The following is a 17,525-nucleotide window of genomic DNA, read 5'->3' as shown; positions in this document are numbered from 1 at the left end:
ACATATGATGCACGGCACACGGGACACAGCATGTGGCCCATGGGACATGACACATTACAGCACATGTCACAAGGTACATGCACGGGATGCATGGCCCAAGGCACACATCATATGGTTGCGTGGCACAGGATACATGGACACAGCACATGGCACATGACACACCACAGGTCACATGGTACACAGCACACAACACATGGTACATGACACTCAGCAGGCATCACACAGCATGTGTCACAAGGTACATGGACACATGGCACACATCATACAGCACATGGCACATGCCGTGTGACTCACAGCACACAGCACGTGGCAGTGGCCATGTGCAGGGCAGCAGGGCCTGCTCCGTTGCCACCTCTCTCAACTCTGTGCCCTGGATTCGGGGCTGTGGCACAGCAGGGGAGAGCCCACTCCGGCACATGAAAGCGGCGGCTGCTCCAGCGCTCAGAGCTCTGGTGCTCCCAGCACACTGCCAGCTATGGACACCCAAAATGTGGGGCAGCAGGGCTGCGGGATGCCCTTGGCTCTTGTCACCAGCCAGGGTGGCATAGTATCACCACGAGGGGACACAGACAGCACCCAGGATCTGCCAGTCCCTCTGCCCACTCCCCGCTAACCCCCAGGGAGGGTGGCACCCAGAGAGCATGAGGATGGGCACAGGGGTCTTGCTTTATTGGGGGAGTCATGCAGCCTCCAAACATCACAGTGACAGAGAAGCGGGGACCAAGAGGACCAAGGAGACGGTAGGGATGGAGTGGGAACAGGCCACAGGGCACAAACTCCAGAAGTGGGCAGGGCCTGCTGGGGACCCTGGGGCAGTGCAGAGGGTGTCCAGCACCGGGGGGCCGAGACCTACCCCATGTCCCAGCTGAGGGGGCTGTGGCAGGGCTGGGACTCACAGGGACCCCGTCTGTCCCTGTGCCACACCGAGGGGAGCTGGAGATCCTCACTGGGGGTAGCCAAGACTGGGGTCGAGGGTCCTTCACTGAGGTGACCCAGTGCTGGGGCTGGGGGCACTGGGGATATCTAACTGGGGGAGCTGAAGCTGGAATGGGGGCTGGGAGTTCCTCACTGGGGGAAACTGAGGTTGGATTGGGGGCAGTGAGGGTCTCTCACTGCGGGGAGCCGAGGTCGGGGGTGGGGGGCCGGGGGCAGCGCGGGGGGAACGCCTTGTAGCTGTAATACTCCACCACCTGCTTGGGCACCTCCGCCAGCACGCACTTCGCCAGGGCTGTGGGTGACGCCTGCGGGACACCGGGACACCGGGGTGAGCCGGGGCCACTGTGACGCCTGCCCGCCCCGATGAGAGGAGCAGCACCCGTGGGCACCGGCTCCCTGTGCCAGGATGTGGGAACGGGAGGGGACCGGAGGGGATGGAAGGGACGGGAAGGGACCCTGGAGGACCGAAGGAAACAGAAGGGACAGATGGGGACGAGGGGGACGGGAGGGGAGGAGAGTGGATGGGAGGGGACGGGGGCGGGACGTGAGGGAACGGGGAGGAACGGGAGGGGAACGGGAGAGGAGTAAAAGGGACCGGAGGGGACGGGAAGGGGCAGGAGAGAACCAGAGGGCATGGGAAGAGCTGGGAGGGGCCAGCAGGACCCCCGCCTGTCCCACTCACGTTCTTGAACTCGCGGAAGGGCACGAACTGGACGATGTCGCGCAGGACGGGCTCGCCCTTGGGGGAGCGCAGGACACCATCGTCCCCGTCCAGGATCTGCATGTCGGTGAAGTCGGCGTTGCCTACCCCGACGATGATGATGGACATGGGCAGGTAGGAGGCCCGGACAATGGCCTCCCGCGTGTCTGCCATGTCTGTCACCACCCCGTCCGTCAGGATCAGCAGGATGAAGTATTGCTGGGGGGACAGGGATGCTCTGGGGGAGCTGCCCGGCCCCACATGGGAGCACCCACAAGTGTCACGAGCATGTGGGGGTCTCAGCCCAACCTGATGCCCCAGTGGGACCCACCGACGCTTCCTTGGTCCGCTCCTCATCAGCTGCCACACGAGCCACCTTGGTGATGATGGGAGCCACGTTGGTGGGGCCGTAGAGCTGGATTTTCGGCAGGCAGCTCTGATAGGACTCCACAACACCCTGGATGCCTGCGGGGGTGTGAGAAGTGAGAAGGGACACCCTGGCCATGGACTGGACCCTGCTAGAGCTGGACTTACCCTCACACTCATCGTTGTCAGGGTTGAAGTTGATGGCGAAGTCGTGGGAAACCTGGAGGGCAGGAGGGGAGGGGGCAGCTAGTGCCCACCCCCCACCTGCTGAGCCCTGCCGGTGCCAGGGCCTGGGGTGTCTGGAGGGATGAGCACATCCCTGGAGTCCCACAGGACCCTGGCGCTCCGACCACCTCTCACCTCATACTTGGGGGGGATCCTGGCACCAAAGCCCAGAGCTGAGAATTTCTTATCACTGCAAGGGAAGGGGTGTGAGGAGCTCTGGTGCCATCACTGGGTGGCCATCACCAGGGCATCTGACCCCAGGGTGGCCATCACCATGGTGTCTGGCCCTGGGGAACCCACCAGAGCGACCAACCTGTCATAGTCCTGGCAGATCTCACCCACAGCAACCAGCGCCTTGAGGTACTCGTTGGGCTGGTAGGGGTTGATGTAGTGCAGGGAGCAGCTGTTTCGGGGGTCCCCGTTGGAGGCCGTGAAGTCGATGGCGACCTGGGGTGGAGGGGGGGCAGTGAGGGTTCCCCCAGGGCGAGCCAAGCCACTAGCATGTCCCTGCTAGTGAGGGCGAGGTGGGGGACTCTGCTCACCGTGAAGTGGATCTGGCAGCCGCCCATGATGTAGTCCAGGAAGGAGTAGACCCTGTGGATCTTCCAGAGGGACTCGCATCAGCTGGTCCTGCCCCACACTGGCCCACGGAGCCAGGCATAGCTTGGCTCAGCACGGCTCGGCATGGAATGCAGGCACTCACCTTCAGGTCCAACAGCACCACGACCCCCGAGTTCTTGTAGTTGCGCTTCTTGATCTTGTACTTGGGGTTCATGCAGTCCCACTGCACCTGTGGCACACGCGGCACCCGCGCTGCCTGCGGCCCCCGCCCTGGGACCCCCATCCCTGGCACCCCTCAGGCCCCCCGTCCCATGGCTCTGCATAATGGTGACCCAACAACCCCATAACATTGCAGCCCCATAACCCTGCAGCCCCCCACGGCTCTGCAGCACAATGACTCCACAGTCCCAGAACATTTTGGCCCCATAAAAACACAACCTCACAGCTCCACGTCTCTGGTCTCTGCAGCACAGTGATCCCTCAACCCTGAAGCACCATAACCCTGCCTCCCTGCAGCCCCTCAGCCCCACAATGCTCCAGCCCCATGGTGCCATGACCCACAGCCCCATAGTTCTATAACCTCATAACCCCACAGCCCCATAACCCTGCAACCCCACAGCCCCAGGTTGCAGCTGCCTTCCCCCACTCCCAGCCATCCCCTGGGCTCCAGCCACCTCATTCATGGCTGATTCCCCAGAAGACCCCAAACCCACCATCCCTTCCCCAAAGAGGTGGGCAGCAGCAAGGAGAGAATGACCCCAAACCCAGAGGAGTTGCTGGGAGGTGCCTGCTGGGATGGGCTCTGCTGACAGCATACAGGGGTGACCCCCAGGCTATCCCCGTGTCCCCATGTCCCACCTTGTTCTCCCCCATCGCTTTCTGCATCTCCTCAAAGGTGGTGAAGAACTCCCCGATGAAGTCGTGTTTGCCCCGTGAATCGTAGTCCCACACCACACCCTGCAGTTGGCATGGCTCAGCCACAGCACCAGGGGGTCCCCAGCACTGTCTCCAGCACTGAAGGGTCCCCAGCACCACCCCTGGCACCGGGGGAGTCCCTAGCACATCCCCGGGGAAGCCAGGATACAGGTACCTCCGGGGCAGGGATGGGGGTCCCCATCTCCCTTCCTCACCCTCAGCTTCCTCTTCTCCTCACAGCTGCAGAGTGAGTTGAGAGACACCTTGAAGGGCTCCCAGACAGGGCTCAGGTTGTTCTTCACCACCTGTGGGACAGGGAGCTCAGCAGGGCTGAGGAGGCCCCAGGGTGGCTGTGGGGCAGCTGAGGGACCGGCCCTCTGGGGCCTCACCTCAGTGCGGTACACGAGCTGCTCGCTGCGGTCGTCGTCGATGCGGTAGATCTCCAGGAAGGGATCCGACTTGCTGAAGAGGTCCTGGAAGAAGAGGAGGGGACAGAGCACTGCCTACCCTGCCTGCCCTGCCCCATGTTCCCCCTGGCACCTGGCTCACCTTGTCGTCCAGCTTCTTGGCGCGGAAAGCGAGCTCCACGTAGCCGTTGTTCCCCGAAATCTCCTCGGAGATGATCTGCGAGGAGAGGCAGCGGCGGGGTGCTCAGCATCTGGCACGGCTTTGTCCCCTGCCCCCTTGCCCCCCACCTCCCTGTGGTGCCCCGGGAGGAGACAGGGTGCCACGTGCCTTCCTTGGGGCAGCAGGAACCCCCCGTGGCCAGCAGACACCAACAGGGACTCTGAGCCCTCCTCATTCCCAAGAGTCCGAGGGGTTGCAGGGCTGGATGGCATATCAGACAGGAGGAGGGGCACTGAAGACCCTCCTTATGCCCCAGCTCAATGGCACCCACAGCCCAGTGACAGCCCACTGATCCAGCCCAGATGTCCCAGCTTGATGCCTTCCCAGCATCCCAGTCCAGTGCCACCCATGTGTCCTGTCCGGTGTCACCCTAGGGTCCCAGGTTGGTGTCACCTCAGGGTCCCAGTCCCTTGTCAGCTGTGCACCCCATCCCAGTGCTACTCCAATGCCCCAGCTTGGTGCCACCCCAGAGTCCCAGCTTGGTGCCACCCCAGGGTCCCAGCCTGGTATTTCTCCAGTGCCCCTGCTCAGTGCCACACCATTTTCCCCCCCCGGTGCCACCCCCAACCCAGGCTTGGTACTCACCGTGATCGTGGACTTGCCTGCGAACTTTCCGTACTTGAGGAACAGCGGCTTCGTCACCCGTTTCTGTGCCACGATCTGCGAGAGCCCGGGGTTGGGGAGGGGACACCATGGAGGGGGTCCCCGGGTGGGGGTCCCCGGGCTCACCTGCCCCACGGTGCACTCCATGCCCCCCAGGAAGTCATCGTCGTGCGCGCCCACGCCGGCGTGGCCATGGCTGTCGTACACCTCGAACCGCAGCTTCTGCACCTCCTCGAAGTAGTAATCGACCGTGAAGATCTTGGCGAACACGGGGTTCAGGTTGCTCTTGATCACCTCGCTGCGATCCACCTGCACAGGAATGGTGCTGGGCTGGGGCTGGGATGGGCATAGCTGGAGTTGCCCGGGCCTTGAGGTGCCAGAGCTCACATCCAGCTGGGAATAGGGATGTGGGAGCCCAGGGGGAATGGGGCTCCCATTAGGAGGGGAGCCTGTAGGAAGGTAGGGATGGGAGATGAGGAATGGGGGCTGCTGGAGTGGAGGATGAAGGGAGGGGGATGCTGGGATGGTGGATACAGGGGTGAGGGATGAAAGGATGTGGGATACAGGGATGGGGGGTGCTCAGACGGGGGATAAAAAATTAGGGATGGGGAGGGATGGGAGGTGCAGGGATGAAGGATGGTGGGATGAGAATGCAGGGACAGGGAAAACAAGGATGGGAATACAAGGATGGGGGATGAAGGGATGGGGTGTGCCAGGAAAGACCAGCCATGCCTAGGCATTTCCCCACACCCAGGTGAATGGCATTTGGAGGAGCCCCATGGGCCCTCACAGGTTCCAGCCCTCCCAGCCCCAGGTCCTGTGATCTCTCCTCTCCCCAGGATCCCCATGGTCATCCAAGCTCTGACTACACTTTGCCACGGCTCCACTGGAACAGAAGCAGAGTGCTGGTGCCAGGATGAGCCTCTGTGTCCCCACCCTGGGGTGGCCATGGCTGGGGGTCACCAGCCCACAGCCCTGGTGGATGCTCAGCATGTCCCATCTGTGCTTGGCAGCAGGTGCTGAGCAGTTCCAGAACCTCCCCCACACCCATCCCTGTCAGTGTTGACTCAATGGGACACATCCTAGACACCCCTGCCAGCCCCTGGCCCCTGCCCACCACCTCTCCAATCTGTCAACATCTGCTGAGCCTGCACCACTGTCACACTGCCAGGGCCACCCATGTCCCTCCTGTGTGGGCACTGCCACACCCTCACCCTGGGGAGATGGGTTTCAGGCACCCTGAACCCTCCAGCACCAGCCGCTGCCAGAGAGTCCGGGGCTGTCTCAGCGCTCAGTGCCAGAGCCAGAGTCAGCCACACCTCGGCCGGGGGACACGGGCTGGCAGGGACAGGGAGGGAACAGGGCATGGAGTCACTACAAAAGGTGGCCCAGGAGGGACCCTCTTGCCTCTTGGTGCTGGCTGGTGTATGGCACAGCACAGCATCGCGTGGCATAGCATGGCACAGCACACGGAGTGTGGCACGGGAGGGTACAAGGGTCTGGCACCGCATACACACGGCAGCTGGCACGGGGCCACTGTGCCGCCCCGGCCCCTCGCTGGCTCGAGCGGAGTCGATGACACGCCGAGGGATTTAGTGCTAAATCCTCCGGCAGAGCGGCCGCGATTAGAGCAGAGCTGCAGGCGCCAGCCAGAGCTCGGCATGGGGAGAGAGGGGAGAAGCTGTGCCAGCCCCAGCGCCATCCCAGTGTCTGCCAACCCCAGTGCCAGCCTCAACACCAGCCATGGCTCATGGGATGACCAGGGACCCCCACAGCAGAGCTCACAGCTGCGGTGCCAGCTCTGACTCCCTCTGAGCTGCCCGCCCCACACAGGATGACACCAGCCCACCAGCCCTGAGCCACCCCAGGGATGGCTGTGGTGTCCTTTGCTCCTGTCCCAGGGCAGTGGAGCTGCGCTGGAGCCACCGTAGGCACCCCACCCCAGCCCTCTCCCCAGCCCTGCCACAGCCCTAGGGGGCTGGATCTGATCTAGTGTCAGCACTGACCCCATGGGCTCCTGGGTGCCCCACAGTGCCCTGTCCTGTGAGCCTCATACTCTGTGCCCTGCACTTGGGCACCCTGTGTCCTGCTCTGTGCCCCACACCTTGTACCCCTCACTGAGCTCTGCACTGTGCATCCAGCAGCCTGTGTGCACCCTGCACCCGGTTCTGCACCCTGGTCTGAACCCTGCACCTGGTTCTGCACCCTGGTCTGAACCCTGCACCCTGCTCTGCACCTTGCACCCCGTTCTGCACTCTGGTCTGAACCCTGCACCCCATTCTGCACCCAGCACCCTGTTCTGCACCCTACACCCAATTCTGAACCCTGCACCCCATCCTGCATTATCTCCTGCACCTCACTCTGAACCCTGTACCCTGCTCTGCACCTTATTCTGCTCCCTACTCTGCATTCTACACCCAGCACCCTGCTCTGAACCCTGCACCCCATTCTGCACCCTGCCGTGCACCCTGTGCCCCGTTCTTCACTATCTCCTGTACTCTGCTATGGACCCTCCACTCTGGTCTGCACCCTGTACCCAATTCTCCATTATCTCCAGCACTGCTCTGCACTCTGTACTCCGCTCCCCACCATCTCCTGCACCCCACTCTGCAGCCCCCCGTGCCCATCACCCTGTGTCCAGTACCCACCCACGTGCACCCTTCACCCCGTGCCCAGCCCCATCATTTCCCCGGTGCCTGCCCTACCCACTGTGGGGGGTGCTGGCAGTGCCCCCCATGCTCCTACCTCCATCCACTGGCCCTGGGACTGCATCAGGAGCAGGACGCAGGGGTCTGACTTGTTGAGGGTGTCTCGGTCCAGGAGGTGTTTACAGCTGACCCGCAGCTCCACCTTGGAGAGCACGGCCAGCGGGGCCTGCGGACACAGCTCGGGCACGGCACCCATGCCAGCTGGGGCGCGGGGGGCGGCCGGCCGGGCCGGGGGGCACGCAGCCCCGTGGGCGAATGGCATCAGGGCCGAGGGCGGCCGCTGCCTTCGGTGCCGTCAGGGGGCCGGGCAGGTGATCGTCATGCCCGGGGCTCGGTGCCCCGCGGTGTCAGGGAGGTTCCTGGGGGCAGCACAGGGGTGGGGTGCTCCGGGGGTTGGAGGGACCCCGCAACCTCCTCCGGGGCAGGGTGGCTGGGTCCAGTCAGGATGGCTGGGTCCAGTCAGGATGGCTCCGTGGGACTCTACAGGGCATCAAAGCACAGTGGGGTGAGCAGGACCTGGGGCACTCTCATGATGCTGCCCATGTACCTTCAAGTGCCAGCCAGACCCGTGGGCTTTACTGTGGGGGGTTCATCCCCCAGCTCCTTGGGCTGACCAAGGGACCCGCAGGGCCATTCTCGGCTCTGCCCCAGCCCCACCCCAGGGACAGGATGTGTCCTGTGGGGAAGTAGGACCTGAGTGGGGCTGGGTGGCTGTGCAGGACTGGGGTTGTGCAGGCAGCCCTGGGTACCCACTTTGGGGTGCCTTGAGTGGAGCTGGGGAGCAGAAACACGCCCCTGTCCTTTCAGGCAGCAACCCCCAGCCTGGACAGGGCTCTCTGGGAGGGCAGTGGGGACACCAGCTCAGTGTCCCTGTCGCCAGGTGATGGATCCCTCTGAGGCTGGTGACACCCACCAGGTGATGCTGCATGACGGGCATAGAGGGGCTCTGCCAGTCCCAGCCCAGGCTTGTCCCCCACCTGCAGCCTCAGGGGTGGTTGGCTGGGGCAGGGGCAGGTGCAGAGCAGCCCCTTGCCCACCTCTGCCCCCACATGCCTAGCCCAGCCAAAGTTTCCTGGTGCAGTCATGCATTGCCCAGGCCCTCCCTGGCACTTGGCTCTGGTGCCCCCAGCTCCGGGGGGCATCATCCCCCTCCCAGGATCTCAGGCACTCCTTGGAATCCATTGCCCAGTGGAGGGGGCACCAGGTCCCACCCTGCCCATCGTTCCCCTCACCTGGGTGCTGGTGGCCTGGGCTCTGCAGGCGGCTGGGCAAGGGCTGGGGTCAGTGTGCCAAGGGGAGCCGGTGTGCCAGCCGTGCCGGTGTGCCAGCCGTGCCGGTGTGCCAGTCGGAGCTGCTGCCGTTGCCACCTCCACACAACTGACTCAAGCTGCAGTTTGGGAGCGGAGCCCTAAGAGGGAGATGGATGACAAGCTCTGTTAACTGCCTCGCTGCCAGCACCAGAGCGGAGCCCACCCATGGGCACTGGCGCTGAGTGGGGTCCCCAGGGTCCTCGGCATTGCTGACCATGCTCACCTGCTCCAGGTGAGACCCCTATGGCACACAGCCCCTTGCCCTCCCCAGCTGCTCCCTGTAGGGTACCCAAGGCCATCCTGGTCCCAGCCCTCTACACTCTAAGCCAAGACCCCAAGCACAAGGGTGGGGTGCCCCAAACCCACCAGGTGCCCTCCCCACATGCTGGAGCACCCAGACCCACATTCGATGCACATGGAGTCCCACCTGCCCCATTCCCAGCCTGGGACCCCCACCCACCCCTGTCCCCCCAGTGCTGCGGCACTGTCAGCTCAGCTTTACGAAAGATGATGTAATTAGCCCAAATTTGGAGGGATTAAAATGCAGATAGGGCTAATGAGCAGCAGGGCACTGCAGGGCCGGGACTTCAGGAGCTAATCCCCAGTCTGCCTGGCAGAAATAGGCCACTCTCTCCCACTTCCCCCCCAGCCCCTGGCATGGCCCAGGGGGGCAGGAGGCACCAGACACACAGTGGGACATGAGGTCCAGGCAGAGGGGCTGGAGGGACGGGCAACAGCTGGCACGGCACAGGCAGCACCACACCAGGCACCTCTTGACTGTGTTTGAGCAGCCCAGGGGCCATCCACGTGTGCCAGGGCTCCATCCCGCTCCATCCCATCCCATCCCATCCCATCCCATCCCATCCCATCCCATCCCATCCCATCCCATCTCATCTCATCCCATCCCATCCATATTCTCTCTCCAACCTGCTATGGCTGCACAATGGCCCCAGATGCGAGCGCTCCCAGAGCAGTTCCAATCCCACTGACACGTCCCGGTGACCCATCAGCCCCCCACACTGGGACAGGCAGAATCTGGGACCCCCAACAGCAACAAGGGTGGGCCAGAGCCACTCAACCCTTCTCCGGGGCTTCTCTGTGATGCCACTTGACTGAGGGATCACAGAACCGCTTGTGTTGAAAAAGCCTCCAAGATCAGAGTCCCACCTGCTCCCCAGCACTGCTGAGGTCACGACAAACCGTGTCTCCAAGTGCCACATCTACCATGGAATGGCCTTTAAGCCATGAAGAAATGGGTGAAGGGTCCTCAGAACAGCTGGAGCTGAGCTGAGGGCCAGGCAGGGCAGCACAGTCCAGCCCTGGGATTCTGCTCCATAGAAGCCCAGCTTAAGAGGCTGCAAAACATCTTACTCCCCTTGTGCCCCTTAAAAAGCAGGGAAGTCCCCTCCCATGTGGGCAGCACTGCCCAGCACCCAAAGGTGACACCCACCATGACACCCCACCTTCTAGAGCTCTGCCACATACGGAGGCGTGGAAATCATTAAACCTGGAATACTGGCATGGAAGGGGGAGTAGACAAAGCTTGGCACAGAGGGGGTAACCCCCAAAGCCCTCTGAAGTCAGAGCAGGAGGGAGCCCAGACTGCAGCCCTGACATAAGGCAGAGGAGTGGGCACAAGGCAGGCATTTCACAAGCTTTTGGAGAACTTTGGAGACTCCAAGCACAGCAAATGAGGTTTCCCACGCTTGAACACATCCCCGCACCGACACCGGCACAACTCCACTTGGTACATGTGCCCCAAAAACACAGCACACCCGTCTGTCTACGGCTTTTTATTGACAGTTCTGGGGAGAACAGTTCATTTCTTCTTCTCCACATCCTGCTCCGCTGCTTCCTTGGCGCGCTTGGCGCGGATGCCGAAGAGGCGGGCGTTGGCCCGGGCCATGCGCAGGCTGGCGAAGGCCTTGAAGTTCTTCTCGTCTTCTGAGATGACGCGGGCCTTCTCCCGCTTGAACACCTGGGGAAACAGGGAGTGCCAGACAGTCAGGCTGCACCTCGGGGAAGGAGCTGAGGCTTTGCACAGTGATCTCAGCGAGGAACAGAGCACTCATGCCACCTACAGGCCCTGCCCTCGGCTGCTCCACCGGGAACAGCAGCACAGCCACACCCGCACCGAGCACAACTGAGCAGGGATGGAAACAAAGCACCACAGGAAACGTGAGTCAGGTTCACAGAATCACAGGATTGTTCAGGTTGGAAAAGACTTTAAGAGCATCGAGTCCAACTGTCAGCTTGGCACCAGAAGCATGTTCACCACTAATCACGTCCTCAAGTGCAACATCCACATGTTTATTGAACGCTTCCAGGGATAGGTACTCCACCACTGCCCCCAGTAGTCAGTTCCAATGCTTTATACCTTTTCCATGAAGAAATTTTCCCAATATTAAACCTGAACCTCCCCTGGCACAACTTGAGGTTGTTTCCTCTCATCCTGTGACTTGTTCCCTGGAAGCAGAGCCTGACCGCTACCCAGCTCCACCCTCCTGTCAGGGAGTTCTAGGGAGCAAGTAGAGGTTTGTGGCATTACTGACAGCAGCTCTGGGAAGCAGTGATGATTTAGGGACAAATGCTGACCACAGAACCTGCCTGGGCACCCCCACCCCAGCTGCAATCCAAAGTGCCCCCAATTTCACAGGTATGAGTTCTCTCGAAGGTTTATTCCTGTTTTTTTTTTGATCCAGGAGGGACAGTGTCCACAGACACAGTGCAACAGCAAGGAGAGAACCCTCTCCACAGAGTTCAATCACATTTATGTCACAGAGAGAATACGATTTAATTACACTTACATTCTTGATGGGCATAACGGGTCCTGTGAGCTGAGTGGCCAATTTGAGTTCCTCTGGCTGCACAAGGAGAAGACAGGAATGTTAAAAAATCAGAATTTAAACTTTCTCAGGTTAAAATCTCAGTTAAAAGCACAGTCTGTACACAGGTACCCAGCTTAAACATGGTGCTAACGATCCTGATGGAAGATTTAGCACCAAATGGTAATGAATCCAGCACTTCATTTGGCACAGATGAGCTGCATCAACAGCCCACGTTGTGCTTGGATCCGGCCGGAGGAGCAGCGGCCTCTCAGCTCTGCCAGCTGGAAAAGCTTTGACACCAACTGTGTCATTTTCAGTGTGACACAGAATCACAGAATCGTTAAGGTTGGAGAAGACCTCCAAGACCATCCAGTCCAACCCATGACTGATCCTCACTTTGTCGCTCAGCCCAGAGCACTGAGTGTCACATCCAGTTCCTTGGACACCTCCAGGGATGGGGACTCCACCACCTCCCTGGGCAGACCCTTCCAATGCCTGACCACCCTTTCCAGAAGAAATTCCTCCTGATGTCCAACCTGAACCTCCCCTGGCACAGCTTGAGGCCATTTCCTCTCATCTGGCCCCTTGTTCCCCGGGAGCAGAGCCAGACTCCCACCTGGCTCCACCCTCCTGTCAGGGAGTTATAGGGAGAGCGAGAAGGACCCCCCCGAGCCTCCTTTTCTCCAGGCAGAGTCCCCACAGCTCATTTATACCCAACACACTCCTCAGCAACTCCTTCTAAGGCTGATTTCACCTTCTTGTAAAAGTGTGTCATCAGACAAAAATGACTGAAAATTATTTTATGTACTTAATTTCCAGCAAGCAAATCTGAAGCAGTATTTCAGATCAAAGCCCTTCCTCCCTGCTCTGAAAAGGGAGGGATCCACTACAATTAAGCAGCTTGGAGCTGCCAGGCTCTCCAGAAGATCTGAGGACAGCCTGAGCACACCGCTGTGTTCTGTGGCTCGCTCAGCCCCGCGGGAAGCGTGAATCCACTGCCAGCAGAGCCAAGGAACACAGCTCTGCTCTGATCTTGGAGAGCTTCTAATGGAAAGCATTTTTGAATGTCAACAGCAACTGCCTTCTGGAGCCTGCCTGGCACGGAGCCACTCACAGAGCCTGTCCTTCACCCTTCCATACGGCTGGACAGAATTTTCAGGTGGAATTTTCAGCTACTCTTGACAATTTAGCTCCATAAACTAAAACTCAACTGGCTGGGCAAGGACCAAAGCTCCGGGAATCTGCCCCAAACCAGGGCTGCAGCCCCTCAGCCAAATGCCTGACCCAGTATTACTGTGACCCAGAGAGCCCTGTTACACTCAACCCTGCCAGGCCAGGCCTTACGCTGGGCTCAGACCCACGCTGCATCCAAGGGCAGGGCTGCTCCCCTTGGGGTCACATCATGGAACAGGTTCAGGAGCTCTGCACACCGGGATAGAGGGATGGGATGACACTAAACCTCCCAAAGCGGGGCCGCAAACAGCCCCTGTGACACGATTCCAGCAGCCAGATACTCACAGAGCTGTCTCCCTTCTTGGGCATGGCTGGCTTCCTCGGGAAGAGGATGAGCTTGGAGTGGTACTCCTTCAGCCTCTGCACATTGGCCTGCAAGGACTCAGTGGACTTGTTCCGCCGCCGGGGATCCACGGAGATCCCGATCGTCCGCGCAAACTTCTTGTTGATGCCAGCGAGCTGAGGGGAGAGAGGGAGTGGTGTCAGCATGCCACAGCTCCCAACAGCCAGGCAGGGCTCCAAGCAGAGCCAGCACGGGACACAGGGCCTGGAGAAGGCTTGGCATGGCTAAAGGACCACTCACTTCACCACCAAAGGGTGTCCTGGTGTATCTTAATGCTTAAAATGTTCCCCAGACTTCAGTTTTTGCAGGTGGATTTTTCTCAGGAGAGCAAAGAGCAACATTTAAACTCAGATACATACAGATAAGCATTTATGAAGTCAGGATATGGATAACTCTGGCTCACTGAATACCGTGAGCTCCATTAAATAACTATTTGTTTTAACCATCTTAAACAAGAAACTCATTTTCTGTTTGAAGACAAACAGCTGTGTCCCGCTTTGTGTTCCACCATTACCCAAAAATTAAAGAAAAGTAAGTAATGAAGCATTTGGCACCCAGAAGAACAATTTTCCTGCCTCAGTGCACCAATTTCAGTTATAAATGTTTTAATTAGACAGTGAACCAGCCGCAGAGGCAGCTGGTAGCTGCCAGCAAGAACTGATGTGACTCCTGCCAACTGCACAGATATGCTGTGGGGGGTCCCTGCAGACACCCTTTAACAGCTCAGCACACCTGGGCTGGTCCCAGGGACAATTTCCTGAAGGAATGGAGGGCAGGGAATACTTCTCAGAGAGTTTCAGTGTTTCTAAACTAAATATTGAACAAGAACAGCCCCAGCTACTCCTGGAGGCTGCACTAAACAGTCCTTCCTCCTGGTACAACATCCCCTGCTACTCTTACAAGTCAGCTGAGCTCAGTTTACTTGATCTGCAACAAGAACAGTTGGCCAAAATATTTAGGATTAGCAGAACAGTTATTTCATAAAGAAACAAAGTAATTTAATGAAGACCATAACCTTCTCCCTCCCTAAGAAAGTTTAGGAGACTCAAGGCTCTTCCAGAATTCAATTTTCATAGAATCCCAGCATGGTTTGTGTTGGAAAGGACCTTAAGGATCATCTGAATGCACCTCCCTGCCATGGGCAGGGACACGTTCCACTAGACCAGGTTCCTCCAAGCCCCATCCAACCTGGCCTTGGACACTTGCAGGGATGGGGCAGCCACAGCTTCTCTGGGCAACCTGTGCCAGGGCCTCCCCACCCTCACAGGGAAGAATTTCTTCCGTATATCCAACCTAAACTTCTCTTTTTTCAGCTTGATTTTAATGGAGTTTTAAGTGAGTCTGACCAGACAACCAGACATTTACCTTTTAAACACCTTTGAATGGTGTTTCCTTGCTCCCAGAACCAGAAGCACCACAGTCTCCCCAGGACGAGCCAGCACCAGCCAGGTACCATATCTGGGCATGTCACCTTGTGCAGGACAGGAGCAGCAGCCAAGCTCAGACTGGGAGTTCATTTATTTAGATCAATGCTCTGTACTCACTTTAAGCTCCTCCAGGCTGAAGCCTCTGCCAGCACGAACTTTTTTGTGGTATCTGATTGTTGGGCATCGCACGATGGGCCGGATGGGCCCAGCCACGGGCCGGGGGGCGATGCGGCGAGCCTTGGCTTGGCGAGCCTTCCTCCTGGAATGTCATGGGATCACAGGATTGATCAGGCTAGAAAAGACCTTCAAGATCACTGAGTTCAACCCGTGACTGATCTCCACCTTGTCACCCAGCCCAGAGCACTGAGTGCTACATCCTGGCCTTCCTTAGACACCTCCAGGGATGGGGACTCCACCATCTCCCTGGGCAGCCCCTTCCAACACCTGATCACCCTTTCCATGAAGAAATTCCTCCTGATGTCCAACCTGAACCTCCCCTCGTAGAGCTTGAGGCCTTTTCCCCTCATCCTGTCCCTTGTTCCTCGGGAGCAGAGCCTGACCCCCACTTGGCTCCACCTTCCTGTCAGGGAGTTGGAGAGAGCAAAAAGGTCCCCCTGAGCCTCCTTTTCTCCAGACTGAGCCTCTCCAGCTCCCTCAGCCAGTCCTACTGCTCCAGCCCCTCAGTGTCTGTGTTGGGGTGAGAGGCCCAAAACTGATCCCAGAATTCCAGGTGTGGCCTCACCAGTGCCCAGCACAGGTGGACAGGCACTGCCCTGGCCCTGTGGCCACACTGGCACACAAGGCAGGTGCAATTGGTCTTCTGGGCCACATCAATGGGACAGTCACCAGGAACACGGCATCTCTGCCAGATGTGCCACTGCTGCCCTGGGATCCCCCCGGAACCAACAGCGGGGCCACGCCGGTGGCTGGTGCTGCTCCGGAACCGCCGCTGCCATCAGAGACCCAGGGTAGAAGGAGTCATCACCGTGGTGCAGCGATTCCGGAGACGTCTCATCACTTGGCTGCGGCTGGGAAGGGCCGGCTTTGAGCATAGACCCCGAGCGAGCAGCCGGGACTTCAACGAGCGCGGCCGCAGAAGGGCCGAAGACAAACCCACGGCGCTTTGGCCTCCTCAGCAGCCCCCGCACACTCCAGGAACCCCCTCATGGGCCCTTCGGCCTCACCTGCGGATCTTGCGGGCGGGCTGGTTGAACCAGGTGGCCACTCTGCGCTGCCAGTCCTTGTGGAAGTGGGGCTTCAGGATCATCCCATTGCGGCTGGGCGCCATGGCTGCGGCCTGCGGACACGGGCACGGTTAGTGCGGCCCTGCCGGGGCTCCGCCTGGCCCCCGGGACACCCCGGGCCCGTGGCCCCCGACCCAGCGCGGCCCCCTGTGCGCCCCCGGGGGCTCCCCCGCGGCGCCGGGCGGGCGGATGGCGGCGGATGGAGCCCCGGGCCTTCACTCACCTTCCGCCTCGCGAACGGCCACCGGAAAGGACGCGCCGGGGCGGTGCCGCCGGAAGGGCCGCGGCGGCGGCCAATGGGGAGCGCGCGCGAGCGGCCCGGGAAAGGACAGGCCAATGAGGGGCGGTGGCTTCACCAGCCCGAAGTAAAGATGGCGGCGGCTTAAAGGGTCCGCGACCGGCGGGGACTGGCGAGGGGCGAACGGGGCTACGGGCCCGCGGCCAAGCTGGGAGCAGCAGCTCCAGCACTGCTCGATGCTCTCGCACAAGCCTAGCCAGACACATGCCCGATGGGATTCTCCAAGTCCCCATAAAGGAGTGGGGGGGTCCCTGTTCCCCTCTCCATCCAACCCCTGCTCCAACATCCACCCCAGAGGGCTCTGCCACTGTCCCCCATCATCTCCTACGTGGCAGGAGAGGGGTCGGGGACTTCCATCCATCTTGGCACTCCCGGTGCTGCAGTGGTGGGATGCAGGGCAGTGCCCTGGCAGCACTGGCACGGCAGTGCTGGTAGCACCACAGGGGCCACGGAGGGCCCTGTGCTGTCCCCCAGTGTCCCACCACAGCACCACTTGCACTGTCACCCTCTGCTCCATGGGACCAAACTCAAACTCAAAGGGGCTGTGAGTTACAAAATAAAATCAAAGAACACTTGGGATTTCATCTGCTGCTGGAAAAGAGAATTCAAAGAGCGAGCCTGTGAAGAAACAAATAGGTTTGGAAATTAGAAGTCCGGGCAGCAGCACGGCAAATACAGAAACCCAGTTGTACCCCTGCAATCAAGGGAAATTACTCTCCAGGCACTCAGAGACCCCAGGGAATGGGTCGGGGAGGCTGGCAGGGAGAGGATGGCAGGGAGAACATCCTCCCCACACCATCGGGGAAGCAGGAGGCTCCAGCTCCAGCCTGACCCAGGAACGGGAGCCTGGGACTGTGACAAAGGCCCAAAGGCTGGGAGCTGTCAGAGCCCAGGCTTGGGCTGGGGTCTTCAAGGTCACAGACAGCCCCCACGGAATAACTCCAGACAATAATCCTTCCCAAAATATTAAGCCAGCCAGGGCACTCCAGGCAGCAACAATCACTTTAATGCTTTCCCTGATGAACACCAGACAGCCCTGTCAGCAGGGCCTGTTTTGCAAGAGCCACAAGGATGGAGCAGCTTTTCCTGAGGATTCCCAACACATGTACACACCTGCTTTTGCTGGATTTCCAAGAGCACCTCTCCAGCTCTGAACCAGCAGTTCAAAACAGCTTTCCCACATGTACTTGGAATCACTCTC

General features: G+C 59.9%; 2 protein-coding genes across 3 annotated transcripts; both read right to left on the bottom strand.

Annotated features, from left to right (window-relative positions):
• Positions 1–646: 646 nt before the first annotated feature.
• CPNE7 (copine 7) lies at positions 647–8,995 on the bottom strand. 2 transcript variants are annotated; one of them, XM_064671085.1, is made up of 16 exons: positions 8,874–8,995; positions 7,679–8,121; positions 5,060–5,242; positions 4,916–4,990; positions 4,253–4,327; positions 4,093–4,176; positions 3,919–4,008; positions 3,647–3,745; positions 2,931–3,017; positions 2,770–2,829; positions 2,541–2,674; positions 2,363–2,417; positions 2,171–2,222; positions 1,968–2,101; positions 1,619–1,855; positions 647–1,241 (listed from the first exon to the last, which is right to left on the bottom strand). In XM_064671085.1, exons 2-16 carry the CDS (start codon positions 7,901–7,903, stop codon positions 1,110–1,112), a joined length of 1,722 nt encoding a protein of 573 aa, XP_064527155.1. In that variant the 5' UTR covers positions 7,904–8,121; positions 8,874–8,995; the 3' UTR covers positions 647–1,109. The 2 variants fall into 2 exon arrangements, with proteins under 2 accessions (XP_064527155.1, XP_064527154.1); XM_064671084.1 differs by having other exon boundaries at positions 1,968–2,222.
• Positions 8,996–10,729: 1,734 nt separating this feature from the next.
• On the bottom strand, positions 10,730–16,342 carry RPL13 (ribosomal protein L13). Its single transcript, XM_064671115.1, has 6 exons — positions 16,250–16,342; positions 15,967–16,079; positions 14,900–15,041; positions 13,298–13,471; positions 11,759–11,815; positions 10,730–10,929 (listed from the first exon to the last, which is right to left on the bottom strand). The coding sequence occupies exons 2-6, from the start codon at positions 16,068–16,070 to the stop codon at positions 10,771–10,773; spliced, it is 636 nt and encodes a 211-aa protein (XP_064527185.1). The 5' UTR covers positions 16,071–16,079; positions 16,250–16,342; the 3' UTR covers positions 10,730–10,770.
• Positions 16,343–17,525: the final 1,183 nt, after the last annotated feature.

The sequence above is a fragment of the Pseudopipra pipra genome, chromosome 14 (assembly GCF_036250125.1).
Source record: "Pseudopipra pipra isolate bDixPip1 chromosome 14, bDixPip1.hap1, whole genome shotgun sequence".
Taxonomy (NCBI): domain Eukaryota; kingdom Metazoa; phylum Chordata; class Aves; order Passeriformes; family Pipridae; genus Pseudopipra; species Pseudopipra pipra.
This window is presented reverse-complemented; position numbering and strand designations above follow the sequence as displayed.

Bases quoted from the DNA above. Each gene is read 5' to 3' on its own strand.
- CPNE7 (XM_064671084.1), bottom strand. From the start codon at position 7,903: ATGCCATTCGCCCACGGGGCTGCGTGCCCCCCGGCCCGGCCGGCCGCC. The intron at 5,243-7,678 runs GTAGGAGCATGG...ATTCCTGTGCAG, and splicing joins CCCAGGGCCAGTGGATGGAG to GTGGATCGCAGCGAGGTGAT. The intron at 1,856-1,967 runs GTGGGTCCCACT...CTGTCCCCCCAG, and splicing joins AGCGGACCAAGGAAGCGTCG to CAATACTTCATCCTGCTGAT.
- RPL13 (XM_064671115.1), bottom strand. From the start codon at position 16,070: ATGGCGCCCAGCCGCAATGGGATGATCCTGAAGCCCCACTTCCACAAG. The intron at 15,042-15,966 runs GTGAGGCCGAAG...ATGACATTCCAG, and splicing joins CCCGCCCGCAAGATCCGCAG to GAGGAAGGCTCGCCAAGCCA. The intron at 10,930-11,758 runs GTAAGTGTAATT...CTGTTTCCCCAG, and splicing joins CCGTTATGCCCATCAAGAAT to GTGTTCAAGCGGGAGAAGGC.